Consider the following 23201-nt stretch of genomic DNA (forward strand, 5'->3'; position numbering starts at 1 on the left):
TAATAGCTTCGATATAATCAATCTATTCAATCTATAGTGCACCTCATATTGAGGTCGGGGAACTTGATTACTTAATGCGGTTAGCGCACTATCAGAGCTCCTACGCTTCTTTTCGGCCTCACCAAGATGTCACTTTCCACCTCCATCTCCACACTCACCGTTGCTCGCAAATTTCTTGTTCCTAGCCTGTGAGCACTTAATTGTGCTAGGAATGGTTATTGCGTACCTGTTTCTGACCTGATTGTATTGCCACTAGACACAGTCTAAACATCGCTTTCGCATCACCGCAATACCTCGTGATCTTTGATCACCAAGTCCAATCATAATGGCATCTCCCAGCCAAGCGCAAGGCTCCGCGCCTCCAACACAACCAGTCTCACCCCCGGCGGACTCCGCAACAAATGGAGTCTCCGCACCCACCGCGACCCAAACCCAGGTCAACGTCCCATCAGGACCCCCTACAACTTCAACAAACCCCCAACCCCCACAAGTGCCAGGTACATCCGCCCAAGACAGCGGCAAATCACGACGTCCCCGCGACGTACGACTAGTGCACATGCTCCTTGCCTCACTAGGCGTAACCTCCTACCAAGACCGCGTCCCCCTCCAACTCCTCGACTTCGCATACCGCTACACAGCCAATGTCCTCCAAGACTCCGTACACCTCGCGACAGAAGGCTACGCGGCTGCAACGGATGGCAGCTCCGGTGCAAAGGGTAGCTCGGAAGTGAACAGCGTTTCCCTGCCGGCATTGCGGCTGAGCATTGCGTCGCGCCTGCATTTCCAATTCCAGACCGGACTGCCGAAGGAATTTCTTATGGATGTCGCGTCTGAACGGAACCGGATTGCTTTGCCTGGTGTTTCAAGGGGGTTTGATCCTGCTGTTGGGCCTGCGAATGGGGCTACTGGTACTGCGAACCAGAGTATTATGATGGGTGGTATGCGCTTGCCTCCTGAGCGCTTCTGTCTTACTGGTATGGGATGGAATATGAAGGATGAGTGGGATAGTGAGGGCGAGGAAGAGGAGATGCCTGATGCTGCGCAGCAGGGGCCTGGGAAAGGTATTGGTGGTGGTGATGGGGCTGAGGATGGTGAAGATGGCGGCGAGGATGAAGAAGATGATGGGAAGATGGAGGATATCTTCGGCGAGGATACGGCCATGGGCGAGGCGGATGACGAGGATCGCAAGATGACTGATGTTTAAGGGCATACATTCCGGTACAGGGTCTCATTTGCGTTGGCCGGGGTGTGGTGTTTCTGGCGCTTGGAGTTGATTCTTTTGATTTAAACCGAACGGGGGCGTTCGGGGCTTACATGGAGAAGATTCACTCATGTCTTCTACAATCTCGATATTTTACAGATAAAGTGCCCTGCCCTATCCTGCAAATCAGGATGGGGTAAAGGAAATAATGAAAAGACATCTTTCTGGTCAATTGAACCAGGATATGCAATGGTCTGTGTATATTGTACATAATTCAAGTCCATCCCATCGCTCCGCATTCGGGATGATCATGCAATGTAATCGAGATGCCCAGCAGAAACGCCTGCTTGTCTGCCCTGTGCGCCGTGAGGAGAGAAGATATAAGTTCGAGTCCGCTTGACCACGGAGAATACCAGAGCCAGCCGTCCGGCAGGACGATTCTGATATCGACCAGTGGAGGTGAGAGGGGAGAGTATCAGCATTGCTAATACTGGACCCAAAAATCCGGCGCTATCCGACTGGACAGTATCAACGGGTGAGGAAGCCAGTTAAGTCCTAGTCAAAGATCATCCCCTGCAACCACCCTTATCCAAGAAGAAGCTCTCACTCCGCGGAGAAAGGCAAAAAGCGAAAGGCCCAAAACGCCTAAACCCATATAGACAAGAAAAGGAAAAGACAGATGAAGAGAGGAGTCAAGATTCGGAACGAAAGAAGCAATCATTTCGTCTCATCTTGTCTCCTCCGCGCCTCATCATTGCGCATCATACTAATAACCTCAGCACGTCGCGTCTCAACACGAGCAAGCTCTTCCTCTTTCGCACGACGGCGCTCCTCGAACGAAGCGAACCACTCCTCGCGCGCGCGATCCTCTTCTTCCGGCTTGGCGTGGGCAACCATGCATGAATTCATAGCGAGACGCTGCTGGCGGCATATCCATGTAGCAGTGACAGTGCGGTTAACGGCACACTCGGCGAATGCTGGATTGAAGTGATTTAGTGGAATGATTGATAAAGAGGTGGGAGGGAAAGTGGATTGGGGTCACGAGGGCGGAGTTGATCTTCGTTGACAGCCAGACTTAGGACCATTTTGGGCAATTGAAGGTTGCAGTATGGTTTTTTGAAGAGGCTGGTGCTTTTGAAAAACTATGTAGAGTACATACCCTTAATCTCGGGGGCGCAAAGGGCCCGTACTCGCTTGTAGTACAGCAGCTTGACTTCTTGTTCTTGAGGGGCTGAGAGCGGAAGCGGATTGCGGAGGTTATATTTCTTGGGTGTCTGTGCTGAGGAGGCATCGGGAGATGTGGATTGTTCGGCCATTGGGACTGGGGAGCTCGATCTCAAAGATCGAGGTTATTCGGCTTGAGGAGAGTATGGGATGATCAATGCGTCAGAGAGTTTGCTGTGGAGAGGGGTCAATCCCAGCAGTCCAGAGACAATGAATGAGACTTGTAGGTAAAACAAGACCCAGGAATAAGAATTGAGAAGAAAACTTCGTATTTCAACGCGGTGTCGTTGCTGAATCGTGGATTGCAGAGAAGATCAGCCGAGTGGCTTAGTGTTGATGGCGGACCGCGAGACCTCGGGCGGAGATGGCTTGCAGAAAAAAAAGTTCTCCAACTCTTTGGACGATTGTTCTGTCTACATCAACTTGATCGGATTGGAGTCTTTGTATATTTTACAAGGCTGACAAATTTATTTTTGTCTCCTTGAAACATTTTTCTTTCCACACAAGGTTCTCAACACAAAAACCCAGTATGTCGAGCATGCGTAACGCCGTCCAACGGCGGAACCACAAAGAGCGTGGCCAGGTCTCAGGCCGGGAGAAATGGGGTCTTCTCGAAAAGCACAAGGTCAGTTATGTCAGGGTTTTTTTTGGAAGAGATTTCAATGCCTCAGTCTTGCCTCTACTTGTTCGAGGACTACATTCTAACTTCAACAGGATTACTCGCTTCGCGCAAAAGACTACAACGCCAAGAAGGCTAAGCTGAAGCGCCTTGAAGAGAAGGCGCGCGATCGCAATGTCGACGAGTTCAATTTCGGTATGATGGGAGGCAAGAACCGGACCCAGGGCAAGCACGGAGGTGGAGTAGGCACTGCTCGCGACTCTGCCGCAGCACAAGGACTCAGTCACGATGCGATTAAGCTTCTGAAGACACAAGATAAGGGATATCTCCGGACGGTTGGAGAGCGAGTGCGCCGTGAGATCGAGCGCCTCGAGCGGGAAGTCGAGTTGCAAGAAGGAATGGACGAGTCACTGGGCAAGAAAAAAGATGATGAGAGCCTGGACGAAGATGAATTCGATGACGATGACTTCAATTTTGGAGCTCCTCCGTCTCAATCCAAGCCACGCAAGACTGTGTTTGCCGACGATCGAAAGGACCAGTTGGCTATGAAGAAGCGGAGACTACAAAAAGACGAATCTGAGTCAGAGAAAGAAGAGCAAACAACAACCAAGGGCCGCAAGACTCCGAAGCAACTCGAGGCTGAGCGACAAGCACTTGTGGAAGCTCGACGGGCTCGCAAGCTTCGCAAACGTGCCACAGAGGCCCGTCAGAACAAGCTGACCGCACTCCATAAGCAATTTGCAGAGATTCAGACTGCAGAGAAAGAACTCGACTGGCAGCGAGCTAAGATGGAGAATTCAGTTGGAGGCACAAACAAGGACGGCCTCAAGTGGAAGATCCGTGAGCGGAAGCGCTGATTTCATGTTTCGGAGTTTATGAGTAATGACTCGCCATCTTTTTGTACATATTGATACCAAGGGAGTCTACATTTACAGTACCTATTCGAGAAAAGTAACCCGCCGTAGTGCTGCGAACGCGGAGTCGGAACAAGGCCGGTCAAGAGTCCAATAGTGTGCCATTCATAGAGCCACAATTGATAATCAGCCCCTCCAAAGAGTCAGACTCTCCGAAATCGCAGCCTAAGCCACCAAGTCACTGTAACTAAAAGTAGAGTAACAACCCGATCTCCGCGGATCTAATACATCGCCGCTGATAGGACCTGGAGAGGATCGCCGCTTATTAATGATGGGATTACTAAGGTTATCTTTTCTATATCGCCACCCCTCACCTCTCTTTTTCCTTTCTCCCCTCGTTACTCACATATCCTCTCACAATGGCGCCCTCTTTCATGACCATTGACACCAACGATATGGACCTGGCACCCTCAAAGCCAGTGTCTAACATGAAGCGCACTCTTGTCCTCGCTCCCCCCTCCATCGCCACCCAAGAGGACAAACTCCGAGGCCTCTTCACCACCTTCGACCGCTCCACCACAGACCTGCAAATGCTCGACCGTCTCTCAGCCGGCTTCGTCTCCCTCCCCGAATCCACGTACGACCTCGTCCTCATTCTCACCGACACAGACGGCACACGACGCACTGAGGCTTTGAAACTCCTTACCCGCGATGTATACACCACGCTGGTCCCCGCCATGAAGCCAGGCGCCAAGCTCCAAACCCAAGATTCTACCCTCAATGCCTCAGACGCAATGGAAGCCGTCCTGGCCGGCCTAGTCCAATCCGACAATGGATTCGAGAAGCCTAATTTCGAGCCCTCGGCGGCAGTCCCATTAAAGTTCGGTTTGAAAAAGAAGAATAAGACAACCGCGGCACCAGCACCCACACCCGCCCCCACAGGCATTTCAACTCTTCCCACTGGATTTGGCTTCGACGGGCCAGGCATGGACCACGACCGCGATGACGAAGACGAACTCATTAACGAAGATACCCTCCTCACCGAGGAAGATTTAACAAGACCCATAATGCCTCGTGCGTACCCGCTACACACCCACATATTTAACATAACCACTAACGTCCATCCAGCCCCAGAATGCCAACCCAAAACCGGCCGCCGCAGACGCGCCTGCAAGGACTGCACTTGCGGTCTAGCAGACCGCTTGGAAGCAGAAGATAAAGAGCGCCGCGCAAACGCAGACAAAGAATTGAACGTGATGAAGTTGGACACGGGCGACTTGAACGAACTAGACTTCACCGTCGAGGGCAAGACAGGCTCGTGTGGCAGCTGCGCGCTTGGCGATGCGTTCCGCTGCGACGGATGTCCCTACATGGGTCTTCCTGCCTTTAAGCCTGGCCAGGAGGTCCAGATTTTGAATGATACTGCCCAGTTCTAGAGTCTACGTCTACGGCTATGTGGGCTTGCATACGCGGCGATGTTCGCGCCTGACATGAAATATTTCGATGTACCTTGCGATAACGGAAGTGGGGTTGCATTTGGAGTTTTGTTTCTTTTTGTTCTGGTTACTTTTCATTACCTATGGCTATGGATGACAAAACTATGGGGGAGTTGGACATTTTATGATATCATTTACTTTTTTTTTTTGTGACTCATGTCCTCAGTACTCCGTTAAATGTCCCGTATAAGATGTTGCGTGCTCAGGAAAAAAAAAATCTCGAGTGGATCTCAACGTCATTGGGCACTCCGCTAGAGGGAATCAAGTGGTGATCTTCACTTGCCCTACGATATCGGCAGTTGGATATACATGTGCCCCTCTATACTCTACTATAGTTCCAATGTTTAGGTCCGAAAAGACGTGGTTACTTTTGGCTATGGTTCTTCATGGCACATCCCATCATGATAAAAACACAAAAAAAAGCGCAAACAAGAAAATGGTAAATGAAGTGGAGAAATATGAAAGGCCTATGACCGGTCCTTCTTCATCTGGGCAACACGAATGCTCACAGCGCGCTTGTGAGCCTCAAGACCCTCCACGGCAGCGAGGGTCTCGACGGTCTTGGCAAGACCGAGGAGGCCGTCTGCGGTGAGGTTCGAGCTGGTGATGTGCTTCAGGAAGGAGCCGAGGTTGACGCCGGAGTACTGCTTGGCGTAACCGTAGGTAGCTGGAAGCAATGTTAGCTTGGAGACTTTCAAAATAGAAGGGAAGATGACTTACGCAGGGAGTGGTTGACACCAGCTGAGTAGTCGCCAACACTCTCGGGAGTCCAGGGGCCGATGAAGACACTGCCAGCGTTCTGGACCTGCTCGACGACAGACTCGGGGTTCTGGACTTGCAGGATCAGGTGCTCGGGAGCGTAGTCGTTGCTGAGGACCATGGCCTCGTTGATGTCGCGCACGACGAAAGTGACCGAGTGTTCCAGGGAGCCACGAACAATGTCCATGCGGGGGAGGGCCTTGGCCTGGGCATCGACCTCGTCCTCGATAGCGCGCAGCTCAGCCTCGGAGAGGTCGATGGCGATGAGGATGACTTGGGAGTCGACACCGTGCTCGGCCTGACTGAGCAAGTCGGACGCAACAAATGCCGGGTTGGCGGTCTTGTCGGCGATGACGAGGACCTCACTGGGACCGGCGGGCATATCGATGCTCACACCTGCGGAAGTGTCGTTGGACACGAACATCTTGGCAGCGGTCACGAACTGGTTTCCAGGACCAAGGATCTTGTCGACCTTGCTGATGCTCTGGGTACCGTAGGCCATGGCAGCAACGGCCTGGGCACCACCGGCGAGGACGATGCTCTCAGCGCCGACCTTATGGGCGACATAGACGATCTCGGGGGAGATGCTGCCGTCGGAGCGGGGAGGAGAAGCCAGGACGATCTTATTGCAGCCTGCCACCATGGCGGGCACACCCAGCATCATGGCAGTGGACGGCAGGACAGCGGTACCACCGGGAATGTACAAACCGACGCGCTCGATCGCGCGAGAGAAGCGGGAGCAGACAACACCGGGCATGGTCTCCATCTGGAGAGCGTCGTTGCTGCCCTTCTGAGCAGAGTGGAAGCGCTGGATGTTACCGATACTGATATCGATGGCTTCCTGGACATCGGGGGTAAGCTTCATCAGTTCGGCAGGGAAGGGTGCTTTGATGACGGGGGAGGTGAGTGATGTGGCATTCTCGAACTTGTGAGTGTACTTGAGGACAGCGGCGTCGCCACCGGTACGGACATCCTGGATGATAGGCTTGACCAGGCTGACAATGGCTTCGTTGGACTTCTGAGAGGGGCGCTTGAGGTAGTCGGAGACAACCTGGGGAGTAGTAGAGGAGGTAATGACACGCTTCATCTCAATGCGAGATTCGCGGTCCTCAACTGGTGCAGGAGCAGGAGCGGGAGCGGGAGCAGGCTTCGACTCGGGTTGAGCGAGGCCAGCCTTCTCAGCCCAAGGTCCCTTGGCGTCACCCTTTCTCCGCTTGACCTTCAAGCTCTTCAGGTCAAGGTTACGCTCAATGTCCTCTAAGCTAACACCAGCAGCAGTGCACTTGGTCAGAGCGAAGTAAAAGAGATCGGCAGCCTCGAAAGCAATCTCCTCCTTGGTAGCCGCACGGCACAATTCATCAGCCTCTTCCATGATCTTGGCACCAACGAGCTTGGGGTCGTTGAACAGACGCGCGGTGTACGATCCCGCGGGAGCATCGGCCTTGCGGGAATCCAAAGTCTTCTGAAGGCGCGACAGACCGGCCGATGCGCCGAAGCAGGTCTCAGTCCCGAGGTGGCAGAAGCCTATCATTAAGTCAGTATACAAATATCAATATACGCGGAGATGGTCCTTACCACGTCCAATTTGCTTGACAACAAAGACCAAGCAGTCAGCATCGCAGTCAAATCCAATGCGGATCAACTCCTGAACATCACCACTCGACTGGCCCTTGTACCAAAGACCGCGCTTGCGGCTCTGGTAAACGCCGGTACCGGTGCGCAGTGCCTCAGCAATGCTCTCGTCGCTGCTCCACACAAAACCAAGACAGGCACCACGCTCATCAGTGACAGAGGTAGCATAAAGACCGTTAGCCTGGTCAGTGACGGCGTACGACGCAAGAAGGCTCGCAGCAGAGATCTTGTCAGACACATCCCGCTCAACGGTCAATGCTGCGGCGGAGACGATGGAAATGGCACCCTGCTTTGTAGCCTGTCTGATCGCATCCTCTGTCACCTGGCCACCGTAGGAAGTGAAAAGGCGCGGGGAATCGGAGCTGATCTTCAATTTGTCGGCGGCGGCGGGGATGTTGGCGGGGTTGGTGCAGACGCTAGCCTCGCTGCGCTCGGCATTGGCGGCAACCCATTGCTGGAGGGTGTCCAGCTGGGAGTCTGAGGGGGCAGAGACGAGCAGGCGGGAGGAGGGAACGGATTGCTCTTCGGTGAGGGTGGTCAATTGGTCCAAGGTGATCAGGATCTTGGAGGCACCGGCGTTGAGAATATCGACGAGATCACCAGCGGAGGAGACCTCGGTCGCATCAACGTAGACATCGAGAGTGCGGAAGTTCTGGCGCAGGAATTGCTCTGCCTGGGCGAGAGTTGAGACCTTGACCAGCGCGCGGCCGAAGTAGGCGATCTGCTTGAGGGAGAGTCCGGAGGTGGGGGTAGAGGGGTCGAACGAGATGAGCAACGGAGTCGCCATGATGAATGAAGGGATGCAAATATGCAAAAGGCAAAGAAGGGAATATTGTATCCCCTAAGAAAACCCGTTGGGGAGAGGAAGAAGTATGACTCCTTGTCCTACAAAGTACCCGCCTTTTTTTCTCCCGCTATCGCTGGGCATTCGCTGATTCATCGAATCGCCTCATCCTGATTACTTGGTCTGCCTAAATGCATACTTGTTTTTTCTTCTTCCTTGCTTCTTTCTCTCAATTAGACATGCTATGCAGTACTTAACTTACATCTCACCGCTCTTTCTACCCTAGTCTACTCGCACCCTGTATGGACTATGTTCTATGGCTATTCATACTTCCGCTATACTGTACTCCACCACTCCCAACTCACAACAATTATATAGACTGGAATGCTCCCATCTCGGTGCTCATGAAGCCCCCAAACACAGAATCTATCCCATGAAATGCCATGACTTAGTCTGATTTGATCCTATTCAATTCATCAAAGCTTCGTTCATTTTGTCAAATGGCCTCTGGAGCCATTCGTCCTCAATGATCTCATTTGCTGTTGCCCTTGCTTCTGGATTCCAGGCTAAAACCTTTCGTCAAGACTTGGAAAAAAAAATTTTGTCTTCGCCTGGGGGTATCGGTGTTACAAACTCGAGGGACGTTTCGAGAATTGGAGCCTCGGATAGTGTCCAGTTGCCTATTGAATGTTGAATATACCGACAAAGAGACGGAAACAGTACATTACTTGCCTTTCTCATCAAAATAAGTCGAGAAGAGAAGGCTATCCTGACCATGTGCAGCGGTGGCGGCCCAAGATACCCAACATACTGAGGCAATGCTAATGGAAGAACGTATTGATGGTTGGCATGATCGATAGGTTCAAAAAGATTCCTTCCTTCTAGAAGCTCTAGTGTCTAGCAAACAGGCCGGAGAAATTGTCGGAAAGTTTTCGCCAATTCTTAACTTACCATCACACCAACAGACCACATATCAACCTGAAACGTCCACGAAATCAGCAGGAGCACCTCCAGAGCTCGGGATCGATATAAATCAAGGATGATCCAGTCTTTATCATGCGGCCGTCATCATCCCGTAACTGGCCAAAATCTGTAAGCATCGGGATGCCGCCAAGCTCTAAAAAGTGTTACATTAGATGGCGAAGTGTTCCATTTCTCTACCTGCAACACTATCAATTTTGTCAATGTTTGCCACAACAGGCATCGCCTAATCATCCAGTAGCACACCACAGCGGGGAGATTATACTAGCTTAACTCATCAAACTAAACCAGAAACGATGTCACCCTTGGTGGGTTTAGCGGTTTCATTTTCCAGTCGCACCCAAGGGGTGCCCCGTCGCGGAAGGGATTGGTGTCGAAGTGTTAGACTGCCAAGTATGAAACTGAATGACCCAGTGTAGTATCAATATCCTGATATACCATCTGGACTCCGTGTCACACGCGACACTGATTTGTGCCGGGTTAGCACTGGGTATGGACAGGCGGTGTTGTTCTTCAACTAGTTTGAGCAGTCAGTTAAAATAAAAGACAACATGACTAGAGATGTATTATAGTCATGGTATATGAGTATCCATGGTTGTGTAGTCAACGTGTATGATCTGGTGATATACTTCTGATCGCACGGACTGCAGATGACCTGGGGAAAGCGCTCAGGGGAGTCCATAACCCAACGTCTTGGCTTGAGCACTTTCTTATGTGGCTGAACTCATTATGTGAAAGATGTCTGCTTTTGAGAAAGTTCAAAGGTGGCACAAATTCAAGCCAGGAAGCATGCCGAAATAGGGCCCCAACCAGCAACAGGAAGGGAACAGGAACACAAGATGCAGGTACTGTCATACTTTGGCTTGAGTATACATTTCTAGCTAATGTGGCTGTCGGCTTCTATACACCCCGTGACAAGAATGCATGCTTGTTGAACCCGAAGGCTTCTATTCTTCCGAAGTCACAGATTGAAACCGGAATTCAACATCCCAAACGAGGTTAAGATTGAATTTTGGGCTCCTTAAAGGGACTTTTCGAGGCTTTGCGATAGTCAAAACGGTTACTTGATCTGGAATTTGACAGGTAGCGTGGCACGCGACGCGTCCACGAGTATGTTCAGATATATGGTGGAACGAGGTCTAAGGAAACCCTTGTCTGCAAAATCCTTCAATGTGATATTGGTCCAAGTCAGTCTGTTCCACCCGGTGATAACAAGAGGGGTATGTTGCATATTCAACTCCTAGCGCGAGGTGAAGCCAAGCCCGAACTACCGAAAGCACATCCTAGACTGAACTTTCAACATACAAAAATATATGAAGATCGTACCTCAGTCACGCCAGAGAGTCGGCTGTTTTAATCATCTGGGGCATGATCTGGGGTAGATCGAAGAGGAGATGTTAAAAACGGTGAGATCATCGATCTGTTGATCGGTAAACAAGTCATAGTTCAGGCCAGGGGCACATATCCCGATCATATCCCTTGCAGATCACCCCTGAAAGTCTGAGATGAACGTCAATATTCAAGACAAACATGCTATTCAATGTAAAATGCGACGGGGTCTCGTGCGACTCTCCTTCCCCCTTTGTCCCTTCCCTACTCTGTCTTCTTTTCTCTTCATTCCATACATAATGAATCGCATTGACCCATTGGGTGTCCCTTCGTTCGCGATTCTCCAAATCTTTCAATCCTAAATATTGTATATTCTTGTACGTCCATCGCGTAATCATGCGCATTCCCTCTCTGTCACTCCCTTTGGCACTGGGCCTCGTGGGCACTGTCGCCGCCTACCCTCATCCTGAACAAGCCTCAATTTTGCGTCGTGAATCCGACAATAAAGTCAAGGCCGATGCTGTCAAGGAAGCCTTCCAACATGCCTGGGATGGTTATGTCAAATATGCTTTCCCGCACGACGAGCTGCACCCAGTGAGCAATGGTTATGGTGACTCCAGGTGAGTTTGATCTGGGACTACATCGCGTCATGACTGACACATACAGAAATGGATGGGGTGCTTCGGCTGTCGACGCGCTCTCCACTGCCATTGTCATGGGCAATCAGGATGCTGTGAGCAAGATTTTGGATCATATCACCACCATCGACTTTTCAAAGACCAACGATGAGGTCAGCCTTTTCGAGACAACCATCCGGTATTTGGGTGGTATGTTGTCTGGCTATGATTTGCTCAAAGGCCCTGCATCAAATCTCGCTTCTTCATCTGACCATGTGGATGCCTTGCTTTTCCAGTCCAAGAAGCTAGGCGATGTTCTCAAGTACGCTTTCAACACCCCATCTGGTGTTCCATACAACAATCTCAACATTTCTACCAAAAGCAACGACGGCTCAAGCACCAATGGTCTTGCAGTGACAGGAACTTTGGTTCTGGAGTGGACGCGCTTGTCCGATCTGACAGGCGACGATGAATATGCCAAACTGAGCCAAAAAGCCCAGTCATATCTGATCAACCCTCAGCCATCGAGTGGAGAGCCATTCCCCGGTCTAGTGGGAAGTAGCATCAACATTTCCAACGGCCATTTCACCGACGGTGCTGTCTCCTGGAATGGCGGTGATGACTCGTTCTACGAGTACCTAATGAAGATGTACGTATATGACCCCAAGCGGTTCGAGTCCTACAAGGACCGATGGGTCTTGGCAGCCGAGTCGACCATCAAGCACCTTACATCGCACCCTAAGAACCGCCCAGAATTGACCTGGTTGGCTTCCTACTACAACGGTCAATACGATCTTAGCTCGCAGCACTTGACCTGCTTCGATGGCGGCAGCTTCATCCTGGGTGGCACCGTTTTGGACCGTCAAGACTTCATCGACTTTGGTTTGGAGCTCGTGAACGGTTGTGAGGCAACCTATAACCAGACCATGACTGGAATTGGACCGGAGTCATGGGGCTGGGACCCGAAGAAGGTACCAAACGACCAGAAAGACTTTTACGAGAAGGCCGGTTTCTACATCAGCAATGGATCATATGATTTGCGTCCCGAAGCCATCGAGAGCTTCTACTACGCGTACCGTATCACTGGAAATGAGATCGTAAGGTTTCCCCATAAGGAGGCCGAAGCTATACTAACAAGAAATAGTACCGCGACTGGGTTTGGAACGGGTTCAAGGCAATCAACGCCACATGTCGTACCGATTCCGGCTTTGCTGCCGTGAGCAACATTAACACCTCGGGTGGTGGTTCTAAATACGATAACCAAGAGAGTTTCCTTTACGCTGAGGTCATGAAATACGCGTACCTCGTGCATGCAGAAGGTGAGTAAAACTCGGCTATTATGCCAATACAGATGCTGATCGTCTTAGATTCTCCCTGGCAAGTTCAGAAGGGCAACAAGAACACCTTTGTGTTCAACACCGAGGCCCATCCTATCAGTGTCGCACACACCTAGTTTCTTGCACAGTTCTCCTACTGCTGCACATTGGTAGATAGTTTATGTATCAAGACTATTACTTTTCTTACTGCGGTTGACATAGATGACCTGCATGTGAAACGTAAATCTACTTGACCCATTCTAGCCCTACAGGGAGTGTACCCACAAGGAACAAGTTCATTAAGCGACATTTCGTATTAGACATTAAGGTAATATGACACAGTAAGAGCCAGAATTAAACATTAATCAATTCCGTTGAACATGAGTTCGTAAGAGTATTCCGCTGCCAGATATTCTCCCAGATAGAGCCTCTTTAGAGTTTTCAGCCTTTTACATGAGTTCTGAGCACAATGTACCTCAAATCAAGCATCAAAAGAGGGCTTTGTCTCTGTTTCACCGACCTTGCGCTCGAGGTGACAAGCCCTAGAAGCCCAAACAACAAGGACTAGGTAAAAGAACCTATCAAACCACACAGTCAGCATCGTCAAATCAAAGCCACCCTAAATCGGAATATACTCACATCCCAAGCAACATAACCGAACACCCAAAACACTCAACACCATATAGCACATCATCATCAGAAGTCCTCGAAACTCCATAACCACCCCCATTCCAATAAACAAGCTCATTTAAATCAAGACTAACGCCACTCATCTGTGCAATAAACGCAATACAGTCGAGTGTTATGCTCGCGGCGGGTGGCACGATACAGTTGCAGAATATGACGACGAGGTAGGCTGTTGACCAGATGAAGCCGTATGCAGACTTGATAGAGAAGATCCAGAATTAGCATGCATAGGTAATATCTGGATTGGATATGTGACCCACAACACCAATGTTAATACTAGACCAAGCAGACCCTAACCCATCCGTCGAAACAATCCCCCCATCGTGCTGGACCATAGCCCAGGAAAAACATATAACAGCTGTCATGGTGCAGAGTACTGTTCCGAAGCGCAGAGATAAAAAGGAGAGCCATTTTTTCTGGTGTCGGGGTATCGCCTCGATACACCAGGATGGGGTGGTTTGGTCGTAGATCGTTGAAGGCATTTTACCACTTTGTAACAAGATTAAATATTAAGATAGTGCTAAAGCGCAGTTCATACTAAAGAAAAAATAATCTGAAGGAGCTTTTCTCATCTTTATGAAAGAACCCCAAATCCTCGTGTCGCGCTAATCATTTCCGCTTACATTCGACACAGCCATCATTTCAACCGCAGTGACGATGCCAAGGGCACAGCGGACCCTGCGATACCCGAATAACCAATCCATTGGGTTGAAGTTTAGCGCAAAGTTTGTGTTTGGTTAATCTACTGGTGGCCCCCAAAGTGAAGTATTCAGAATGGCTGTTTTGGGTAGCTTAGAGGCCGAATCTGGGGATGGGTTTCGTCTTGGCGGTTATTGGCTTGGCACTTTTGGGTTTGGGTTGGAGTTGGGGGCCTGAAGGAATGATTTCGCTGGTCTATTTATATAGTACTGGGTTGTATGGGAAGCTGGGTTGTAGTTGAAGTCTGGAGTGGATTAGTGACTTCAGTCAGATAACCGAGCTATATATGTTGGCCTACAGCATAATTGAGATGTAATGAGAAGTCAAATTTACTCATTCAATGAAAGAGGAGAGAAGAATAATTTTGGCTTGTATGAAGACGCTCTAGAAAGACCACGAAAAAGAATATTTCATCTGATAAGCTAGATCCGTCTTCAAATAATAAAGAAATCAATCCAAACCCCTGGCCCCATCAAAAGCATAACAGTCTCCCTCGACTCACGCAAGATCTGTTGATACTCAGGATTGACGCAAGCATCAAAAACCGCAAGACACGAGCACACGGCTCATTACTATGGCCCTTGGTGCGTCTAACTTCGCTGATGCTCCCCTCGCATATGGGTTCGAAGGAACGACCAATAATTGTCAAAACGGGCACCCAGGCTTGGTTTTCTGTGCCCAATCTGTCTCGGCCCACGCTCTCGCGATTCATGTTATACCGGCTCACGATGAGTGACTGGAATCGTCTCCTCGCTCTGAACACTCTCACACTCGCTGGATTCACCCTCACTGTATCCATCCTCGCTATACCCACACCCTCGATACGTAGATGTGAATGAAGTCTCTATATGTATCCTCGTAGTGGACACTTTCGGTATCCCATTCCTCCCTGAATTGATCCTCGATGAATTTAATCTCTCCAGACTCAAGTCCGTGACGACGAGTGTGTGGCGGCAGTTGTGCATCACTATTAAAGCTATGAGCCCGCACAAGTTTGCTGTGGAGTGAATAGGTTAGCCTTTGATATGTAAGTGGCTGGATCTTGATATACCTGAAGTGTCGATGAGCAACAGGGCGAGAAATGTCTTGATGTTCGACTGGCCTGCTCGAATGGATTTTAGCTGTTTGCAACGAAGAAGGATGGATGGATGGGAAATGGCATTTCATATTCGAAAGACTAGCCATTTGAGGGACCATAGACTTTATGGGAAGGTATATAGCAATTTGCTCAGCCAAAAAAAGGATCGTATAGATGATGAAGTATACCGCTGTTCGATTATTGCCGCCGAATCACAAATGTTTCTCGCGAAGAAATCTCCCTATATATCACAGAGGTATTCACGATACAAGTCTCAATAAAACGAAAGAGGAAGTACTGCCTTTATCATTCGACCCAGAGCCTCCACACCAACTAACACTTCCTTGATAGCGTATAGATAATCCAGATACTGGATCCCCGTCCCAGCTACCTGAACCTTTTTTCAAAATCTATTTACACAACTCACAATAAGATTCATGCTCAAAGCAGAAACACAAGGATGTCTAATCTAGTGGTTAACAGCATGCAAATCGGAACCGTATAATATGCTAGATAAACCCAAGACACTGCGCCATCAATCACCAGAACAAAGGAAAAGCATTATCAAGCAGTCTCAAGCCGACAAAAGCAAGAAGACTTGATAGGCACATCTGCCCTAGCCAACTGAATCTTCAACTGAGACGCAAAAACCCTCGCCTCAGTCTTCCGACCCAGCTTAACCAAACACTCATGATACCCATGTGAAGCCCAAACATTATTGGGATGACGCAGAGCCCGAGGTAACGTAGGTTCAATACCCAAATCCGCAGCATAGACTGCTACCGCCTCGTCCACGCGCCCCTGTTCAAGTAACAACGCACCAAGCGCATGTCTGGTCGGCTGCATCCAGCCCCAAGGTTCATCATATGGCAGCGAATCATCTCGATCAACCGCCGTGCGCAGGTGCTTGAACGCTGTCTCATGTTCACCGCGTCGATATGCTATCTCGCCATCCAGCATCGCCTCCCCGACGCCGAGGATATCAATGCAGCGGTTGTTAAAGAGCATGCGCGAGTCGGGCACTACTTTCTTTGATTGCTGGAATAGTGTGCGCTCTTTTTCTGCTTCTGGGACTTTTCCGGTGGCTGCGAATGCGACACCTTTGGCGTAGTGCATCATGGCTGTGGTGACGCAGTAGAGGCTTGGATCAGTTGGTAGCCCCAGAGCAATTATATCTTCCCAGCGACCGAAACGAATCAAGCCATGCATTTGCATTGCCACGAATCCTTCCAACCAGTCCGCCATGGGTGGTAGCTCAATGCGCAAAATTTGCTCAGTCAAAACCCCCGCCAGCTCAGCGCCCGTCTCGAGCGCAATCTTCGATTGTCCACCCAACATAGCAGCATACATCCTAAAATGATAATCATGGGCGCGATAAAGGTTATAAAAATGACTCGTCGGCTGCCTCGCGAGGTATTTCTCATCAGCACGAATAGCCGAAGAATTAGACACGATAGCACGACGATAATCACCACACAAGATATCAATGTGCGTAGGCATATGTTCCAAATGGCCAGCATCAGGAACAAGCCCCCGCAAACAATCGGCAATAGGCAGCGCAATCTCCGGCGTCCCAGACATCTCCATGAGATGAATGTACAAATGCAACAAACCAGGATGATTAAGCGCATCATCTTGAGCCAGAACGCGATCTAGCGCTCTCTTCACCTGCATCGTCTTCGCTTCTGGTGCCGGCTGGCCCGTTTTCAAATCCCACAAACTCCATGGCGTCAGATTCATCAGCGCGTCGCAGTACAATGCCGTAACATCATAGTCGTCCGGATACTCATTATAAACAACAGTAATAGCATCGGCATACGCCGCATTCCAAACGGAACAATCCTCAACAGGCAATTCCTGCGGATACCGACAAAGCAACGCATCAATGAGCGCACCCTCCAAAGCCGACGCGGCGGGAGCATATTTCTTCGCGTCGAGGACAGCACGATGCGCGCGCGTTGTCGTAGCAGCCAGATCTTCCCCGTCGAAGAGTTGCCAGGGCTTGTTGTAATTAGGACCTAGGGCGAAGGCTAGACCCCAGTATCCCATTGCGCATGTTGGGTCGGCGGTGATGACATTCTCGAAGCAGCGGGCAGACTCTTCGTGGTTGAAGGCGTAGGCCCAGATTAGACCGCGGCTGAACCAAGTTTGGGCATCTTCGTTGGCGGTTGTTACCTCGCGACGGTAGTCTCCCAGGTCGTAGTCGGACATGGTGTGGTGGGGGAGAGTGGGGTTGAGGTGCGGAACTGATGTGTACTAGCCATTTTGGTGTGATAAGGATAAGCATTACATGAGTACTGTATCGTAGCTGATTTTCTACTTTGTATATTGCATCTTGTCGTTGAACGAAGTCGTCATTCATATGTGTTATCCATGTTCATCTCTGTGGATTGAGTGAATTGATGCCTCAGGCTCCACCGCAAATGTGCTCACTTGTGCTCGATCCCGCTCACCTTGGTGGCCAACCTTGGGGGGTATATATTCTTCATTCTTGATCACTTATTCTCTCCTTATACATTCAATCAGTATCTGATATCAGCTACTCATACATATATCTTCCATCTCATACCCATCTCATACCCATTTCCTCCGATATCCACTCTATACAATGTGTGGAGAAAGCAACCGTCCAACCATGGGAGGCACCATCGCCGTCCTCTTCCCCCAGGAAAATCGCACGAATCCAAGTTCATCAGAAGGATCCCGATCATCGTCTCCAGAATCAATCTCATCATTTTCGTCTACATCATCAACAGCCTCAATGTCTTCCTATTCCCTCTTCTTCCGCGACACAGACCCTTACCAGAAAACCAAAGCAATCTTCCGAATGGATGATGCAGATACATATCAGGCAATCCGGGGCTGTGGACGTGTCGATGTGCGGATTGAGTAAGACTCCCCTTGTGATATGGAATATATCTTAACTGGCACAAACTTATACCATTAACAGGAAATACGGCGATATCTCCAACACATCAATAAACAATAGCCCACTTCACCAATTCAGATTAGAGATGACACAAGATGGAAACTCCAGATCAGCCAGTCAAACTGAGATGGAGTTTGACCTGCCTCAGCGGTTGGATCTGGGTGTTTCGGAGAAAGGGGTGATTGGCAGACAGATTACGGTCAGAGAGGAAGGTGGTTCAATCCTGGGAATCGGTATTGTGGGATACAATTAGTTTGTCTCATGGTTGATATCTTGAACATGCATCATGGGTATAATTGGAAAGGAGTAACTTTTGCTCATAATGCGTTCTTATTTCATGTGTAGAATTAAACTAACTTGACCGGTGAATACCGTTTCTTTCATCGGCCCCGCTTGGTTCATTACTACTCATTTAAAGTTTCAAAGGGTTCTCCACGCCAGCAGTGTATCGCTTCTCGGCTTCAGCCCAGTGAATAATCTTCCAGATACCCTCAACATAACCAGCCTTGTTGTTCAGGTACTAAACAATGCAATCAGCATACAATCAACTACCAAAAAGACAGTCAACTCACCTGCAGGTAGTAAGCATGCTCCCACATATCAACACCGAAAACCGGAACATCAGGCCCATTGACAGGATCCTGATCCTTAGTCGTAGTAATCTCAAGCCGTCCCTTAGGACCACCCTTACTAACGAGCCAACCCCAGCCACTACCCTGCAGACCAAGAAGCTCAGCACCGAAGGCTTTAACAAATGCCTCGTGCGAGCCCCAGCGAGAAACAATAGCTTCACGGAGGGTGGGTGCACCGGCGATATCATTACCGGGTGTTCCGGGTGGAGTGAGATTCTTCCAGAAGAGAGAGTGGTTGATGTGGCCACCGCCGTTGAAGCGGATCTTCTGTTGTAGGGCGATTAGGGAGGGAACATCGTTTGACTGGGTTGCTGTGACTTGGGCTGTGAGTGCGGCGTTGAGGTTGTTCACATATGTTTGGTGGTGCTTTTGGTGGTGGAGTTCCATTATCTGCTTTGAGATGATGGGTTCCAGGGCCTGGAGGGGGTTAGTGATTCAAGATCTGGGATTGGGATTTGTTGTGGCTTACATCGTAGCCGTATGGCAGGGGAGGGAGGGTATGAGTCTGTGAGGCCATGATTATGATTGTGAAGTTGTTGGGAATAGAATCAAAAGAGAGAGAAGGAGACGAGAGGGGAGAAGAAGAGAGAGAGGAATTGAGAGGATCAACAGGAAGGGCCACAAGGTCCCTTGCCCCTCCAAGCACGCAAGTTGAGGCCACCAAGGTATTTCCCGTTTGGGCGAGTGGGATTGAGCACATTTGCTCTTATTTACTTTGATTGGCAGATTAGGGTGCTTGACCTATCAAGGTGAGTGTTTGCTTTCCAAATGATGGATAAGAGCTATTCCCGCCATTTCCGATGCTATGCTGTTGATGTCACTACTATGTGCTTTATACCTACTCCGCAGGAGACGAGTGAAAACCAGAGCTTCGAGGTAGGTCCGGAGGAACCATACAGTGAACACTCCGGACACGTAAGAGCTTCTGGATCAAAAAATACTAATCAATTACAATGTCCCTGACGAAAAGTCTCCATCTTTTATGATAATTTCTTCATTCCTCGGTGTATTGTCTATATGCATGTACTGCATGGTTGTTCTTGGCACTCAATCCAGGTCCCGCCCCATTTGACTGGCGATACGTGATCCACATATAAACATGTGCCCCCGAACAGTCCAATTACATAGTGCAAGTTCGATTACAATGGACATCTACTGTGCACACATTACATACCCCAAACATTTGCACCGTTTGTATCGATTACTAATGCCCCAGATTTGCGGGGTCAACAGCCGCGAGCCTCGGTCGAATCGGCGCCAAACAGCTAACCGGCAAACTATTTGAAGCTCCATCCTCCCCCAATTAACCCCCAACAACCAAAATGTCCGCCGAAGACCAAGTCAAGCTGAACAATTTCTCCGACATCTTCTCCCTCGAGGGGAAAGTCGCCGTCGTAACCGGCGGGTCCAGAGGCCTAGGACTACACGCAGCATCAGGGTAAGCCACTCCCCAAAAGCAACCACAATTCGTCAACTAGAACCAAAATAGCCTCCTCCAAGCCGGCTGCTCAAAAGTCTACATAACCTCCCGCAAGAAGGCAGCCTGCGATGAAGCCGTCACAGCCCTGAACGCCCTACCAAACAAGCGGCCAGGCGCGCAAGCCATTTCCGTCCCAGCCGACAGCGCAAAGATGGAAGAACTGGACCGCCTAGTTGCAGAAGTGAACAAGACAACCGACCACGTCGACATCCTATTTGCGAACGCGGGCGCAACATGGGGTGAGAAATTCGACACACACCCCGAGAAGATGTTCTCCAAGGTGATGGATCTGAATGTGAAGAGTGTTTTCTATACGATTCAGAAGTAAGTACCACCGAAAAAAAAGGTATCCAATGTATATTTTATGAAAAAGTATCTAACAACACCAGATTCACACCCCTGCTCACCAAAACCGCCACAATTACCGATCCCTCACGGGTAATTATAACCGCCTCAGTCGCGGGAATCGGCATAGGAACAGTCGGCGAAAACGCAACGCCGTCCTACTCAGCCTCGAAAGCGGCGGCAATCCACATCGCCAAGAACCTGGCGGTCGAACTTGGTCCAAGACATGTACTGACAAACGCCATCGCGCCGGGCTTTTATCCGTCCAAGATGGCTAGTGGACTTATTGAGGCTAAGGGGGGTATGAAGGAGATGGAGGAGTATTCCCCTAATGGACGTCTTGGCAAGCCCGAGGATATTGCGGGCCTTGTTGTTTTCTTGGGGTCTAGGGCTTCGAGTCATTTGAATGGGGCTGTCATTGCTACGGATGGTGGAGCTGTTCTCAAAGGGCGGCTTTAGGATGTAGGTCAGTTGCCTGTATGCTTGATATAAGTAGATATTGGAACGGGAATACAGTTGAACGTATTATTGGATCTCATACATGTGTCACTTCGCCTATGCTATTGCTATGTATATTATAGACTAATTGATTAAAGCTTTGCAATGGTTGACCCAACGCGTCCTTGTACAGCTCGGTCGATGACCTCCATTGCCTGGAAGAGCTCGTAATCGTGCTGCTTGGGGGTGACGACTTGGACACTGAGAGGGGATCCAAGGTATACGCGACGATCGATTGTTTTCTCATTCCCTAGTTTGAAAAAAAAAGTTAGTGAGCTTACCCTCGAAATTTGATCATTGGTATGGACTTACACAGTTGCCGATTAGCCTTGTCCCAACTACCCAGCACAGGCACATCCATTTCCCGTCCAATATCCAGATCTGAATCTACGAATGGGCGAACAGGAATAACGCCCGCTGGATAATCCAGTAGGACAAACGTAGAAGTATAACCAACGGCATTGTAACGATCGAGCTGCGGCACCGGGTGAGGAGCAATTGGGCAAATAATAGCGTCGACGCGTCTAGCCTTAGACAACCCATTTGATAGAGTCCACATCTTCAGCATTTCCTTTTCAACTTCAGCCCGCTGGGCTTGTAATCCTGCAAGCTGAGGAATGGTCAGATCCTTGCCGCGTTTCATACGGCCCTGCAGCCAGGGGGTGAGTTCTTCGTCCATGCTCTCGATCAGATTAAGCATGTGGGAGCCATCATCTATACCCATGAGTCGGCCAGCTAGGGCTTGACATTTGGACAAGACTGAAGGAAGTGGGATCTCGACGACCTCAACACCGGGGGTATGGCGAAGTGTTTGGGCGACTTCATCCAAGATACGGGTGATAGGTGGGAGAGGAGTGACAAGACCATCAGTCTTCAGCACGCCGATAGTGAGACCGCGAGGAGAAGAGAGAGATTTTGGTAAAGAATGTGATGACCATGAGCCTGGGATACCATCCTCCCCGAACAACTCGGCGCGTGGGACGATCTCCGCCATGATGGCATTGATATCAGCCACGGAGCGGGCCAACGGCCCTGCCACAGCTTGGAGTCCAATCCGACCCTTTCCTTCAATCTGACCATTTTCCTGACCTCCAAATGGTACACGTCCGGAACTGGGTTTGAAGCCGTAGATACCATGGCACATGGCCGGAACACGGATGCTACCACCGATATCCGTGCCAAAGCCGACCATTGATCCACGCATAGCGATCAACGCACCCTCACCTCCCGTACTACCACCAGCAGTCCACTGCCTATTTAAAGGGTTCAAAGTGCGCCCGAAGAGGTGGTTGCAGCTATCCAGTGTCGCGAGTGTTTGGGGGATGTTGGTCTTGGCGATGATGATCACGCCGAGGGATTCAAGAAGGTCGACTAACGAGGCATTCTCTTTGGCGGGCTTGAACGCCAATGCGGCTAGTCCAACACTCGAGTCCACTCCTTGTACATTGAATGTATCCTTCACTGAGACAGGCAGACCGTGGAGGGGGCCGACCGGGGTGCCCGTGCGCTGGAGGTGGGCATCTAGCTCCTGGGCTCGTTTCAATGCACGGTCAAAAAGGGGCTCGGTAAGACAGCGAGTCAATTGGTGAGCAATAGCTGCCCTCTGCATTTGTTCGTGGTGGTTAGCCGATGAGCAAGAAGCAAGAAGCAAGGAGTAGCAGATGAACGTATGCATACCTTACAAAACCCGCGCACCACATCTTCGGCCTTGAGTCTTCCCTCCGACATCTCAGCAACAAGTCCTCGGATATCATACTTCTCAGTTATATCCAACTCCTTGGCAGAAAGAAGACCACAAGTGCGTGGAATATCCATCACACTCACGCGCTCATATTTCTTCGGGCCCTCGGTAATCGACTCGGCGATAGAAAGCATACCCTCCGGAATGGCGTGAGCGGGTAGACGCCACTCCGCAGGGATAGCAGCAGAAAGCTCTGCCTGCTTGCGCTGGGTAATTGCAATATATCGTGGCTGGGAAGACATGATGCGTGAAGAAGCGAAGTGGAGTGGAGGTGGTTTTAATGCGGGGAGTGCGGAGACA

General features: G+C 50.0%; 11 protein-coding genes across 11 annotated transcripts; 6 read left to right on the forward strand and 5 right to left on the reverse strand.

Moving 5' to 3' along the window:
- Window positions 1–325: 325 nt before the first annotated feature.
- On the forward strand, window positions 326–1204 carry N7508_009680 (putative transcription initiation factor TFIID, 31kD subunit; the record flags this gene model as incomplete). Its single annotated transcript, XM_058467743.1, has 1 exon — window positions 326–1204. One exon carries the CDS (start codon window positions 326–328, stop codon window positions 1202–1204), a length of 879 nt encoding a protein of 292 aa, XP_058315589.1.
- Window positions 1205–1918: 714 nt separating this feature from the next.
- Window positions 1919–2517, reverse strand: N7508_009681 (uncharacterized protein; the record flags this gene model as incomplete). The annotated part of the gene is made up of 2 exons (XM_058467744.1): window positions 1919–2178; window positions 2361–2517. The coding sequence occupies 2 exons, from the start codon at window positions 2515–2517 to the stop codon at window positions 1919–1921; spliced, it is 417 nt and encodes a 138-aa protein (XP_058315590.1).
- A 437-nt stretch (window positions 2518–2954) lies between these two features.
- N7508_009682 (rRNA-processing protein UTP11) lies at window positions 2955–3901 on the forward strand (the record flags this gene model as incomplete). The annotated part of the gene is made up of 2 exons (XM_058467745.1): window positions 2955–3050; window positions 3140–3901. 2 exons carry the CDS (start codon window positions 2955–2957, stop codon window positions 3899–3901), a joined length of 858 nt encoding a protein of 285 aa, XP_058315591.1.
- A 416-nt stretch (window positions 3902–4317) lies between these two features.
- Window positions 4318–5334, forward strand: N7508_009683 (uncharacterized protein; the record flags this gene model as incomplete). The annotated part of the gene is made up of 2 exons (XM_058467746.1): window positions 4318–4972; window positions 5027–5334. 2 exons carry the CDS (start codon window positions 4318–4320, stop codon window positions 5332–5334), a joined length of 963 nt encoding a protein of 320 aa, XP_058315592.1.
- Window positions 5335–5861: 527 nt separating this feature from the next.
- On the reverse strand, window positions 5862–8572 carry N7508_009684 (histidine biosynthesis protein HIS4; the record flags this gene model as incomplete). The annotated part of the gene is made up of 3 exons (XM_058467747.1): window positions 5862–6061; window positions 6115–7677; window positions 7729–8572. The coding sequence occupies 3 exons, from the start codon at window positions 8570–8572 to the stop codon at window positions 5862–5864; spliced, it is 2607 nt and encodes an 868-aa protein (XP_058315593.1).
- Window positions 8573–11275: 2703 nt separating this feature from the next.
- On the forward strand, window positions 11276–12949 carry N7508_009685 (glycoside hydrolase family 47 protein; the record flags this gene model as incomplete). Its single annotated transcript, XM_058467748.1, has 4 exons — window positions 11276–11499; window positions 11546–12593; window positions 12641–12815; window positions 12864–12949. 4 exons carry the CDS (start codon window positions 11276–11278, stop codon window positions 12947–12949), a joined length of 1533 nt encoding a protein of 510 aa, XP_058315594.1.
- A 2891-nt stretch (window positions 12950–15840) lies between these two features.
- N7508_009686 (TPR domain protein) lies at window positions 15841–17487 on the reverse strand (the record flags this gene model as incomplete). Its single annotated transcript, XM_058467749.1, has 1 exon — window positions 15841–17487. The coding sequence occupies one exon, from the start codon at window positions 17485–17487 to the stop codon at window positions 15841–15843; it is 1647 nt and encodes a 548-aa protein (XP_058315595.1).
- Window positions 17488–17884: 397 nt separating this feature from the next.
- N7508_009687 (uncharacterized protein) lies at window positions 17885–18458 on the forward strand (the record flags this gene model as incomplete). The annotated part of the gene is made up of 2 exons (XM_058467750.1): window positions 17885–18165; window positions 18227–18458. 2 exons carry the CDS (start codon window positions 17885–17887, stop codon window positions 18456–18458), a joined length of 513 nt encoding a protein of 170 aa, XP_058315596.1.
- A 159-nt stretch (window positions 18459–18617) lies between these two features.
- N7508_009688 (superoxide dismutase) lies at window positions 18618–19354 on the reverse strand (the record flags this gene model as incomplete). The annotated part of the gene is made up of 3 exons (XM_058467751.1): window positions 18618–18725; window positions 18778–19254; window positions 19307–19354. The coding sequence occupies 3 exons, from the start codon at window positions 19352–19354 to the stop codon at window positions 18618–18620; spliced, it is 633 nt and encodes a 210-aa protein (XP_058315597.1).
- Window positions 19355–20159: 805 nt separating this feature from the next.
- N7508_009689 (oxidoreductase, short-chain dehydrogenase/reductase family) lies at window positions 20160–21121 on the forward strand (the record flags this gene model as incomplete). The annotated part of the gene is made up of 3 exons (XM_058467752.1): window positions 20160–20275; window positions 20327–20641; window positions 20707–21121. The coding sequence occupies 3 exons, from the start codon at window positions 20160–20162 to the stop codon at window positions 21119–21121; spliced, it is 846 nt and encodes a 281-aa protein (XP_058315598.1).
- Window positions 21122–21252: 131 nt separating this feature from the next.
- N7508_009690 (putative general amidase) lies at window positions 21253–23143 on the reverse strand (the record flags this gene model as incomplete). The annotated part of the gene is made up of 3 exons (XM_058467753.1): window positions 21253–21410; window positions 21473–22763; window positions 22838–23143. The coding sequence occupies 3 exons, from the start codon at window positions 23141–23143 to the stop codon at window positions 21253–21255; spliced, it is 1755 nt and encodes a 584-aa protein (XP_058315599.1).
- Window positions 23144–23201: the final 58 nt, after the last annotated feature.

The sequence above is a fragment of the Penicillium antarcticum genome (assembly GCF_028974205.1).
Source record: "Penicillium antarcticum strain IBT 31339 chromosome Unknown utg000009l_segment0_segment0, whole genome shotgun sequence".
NCBI classification, from domain to species: domain Eukaryota; kingdom Fungi; phylum Ascomycota; class Eurotiomycetes; order Eurotiales; family Aspergillaceae; genus Penicillium; species Penicillium antarcticum.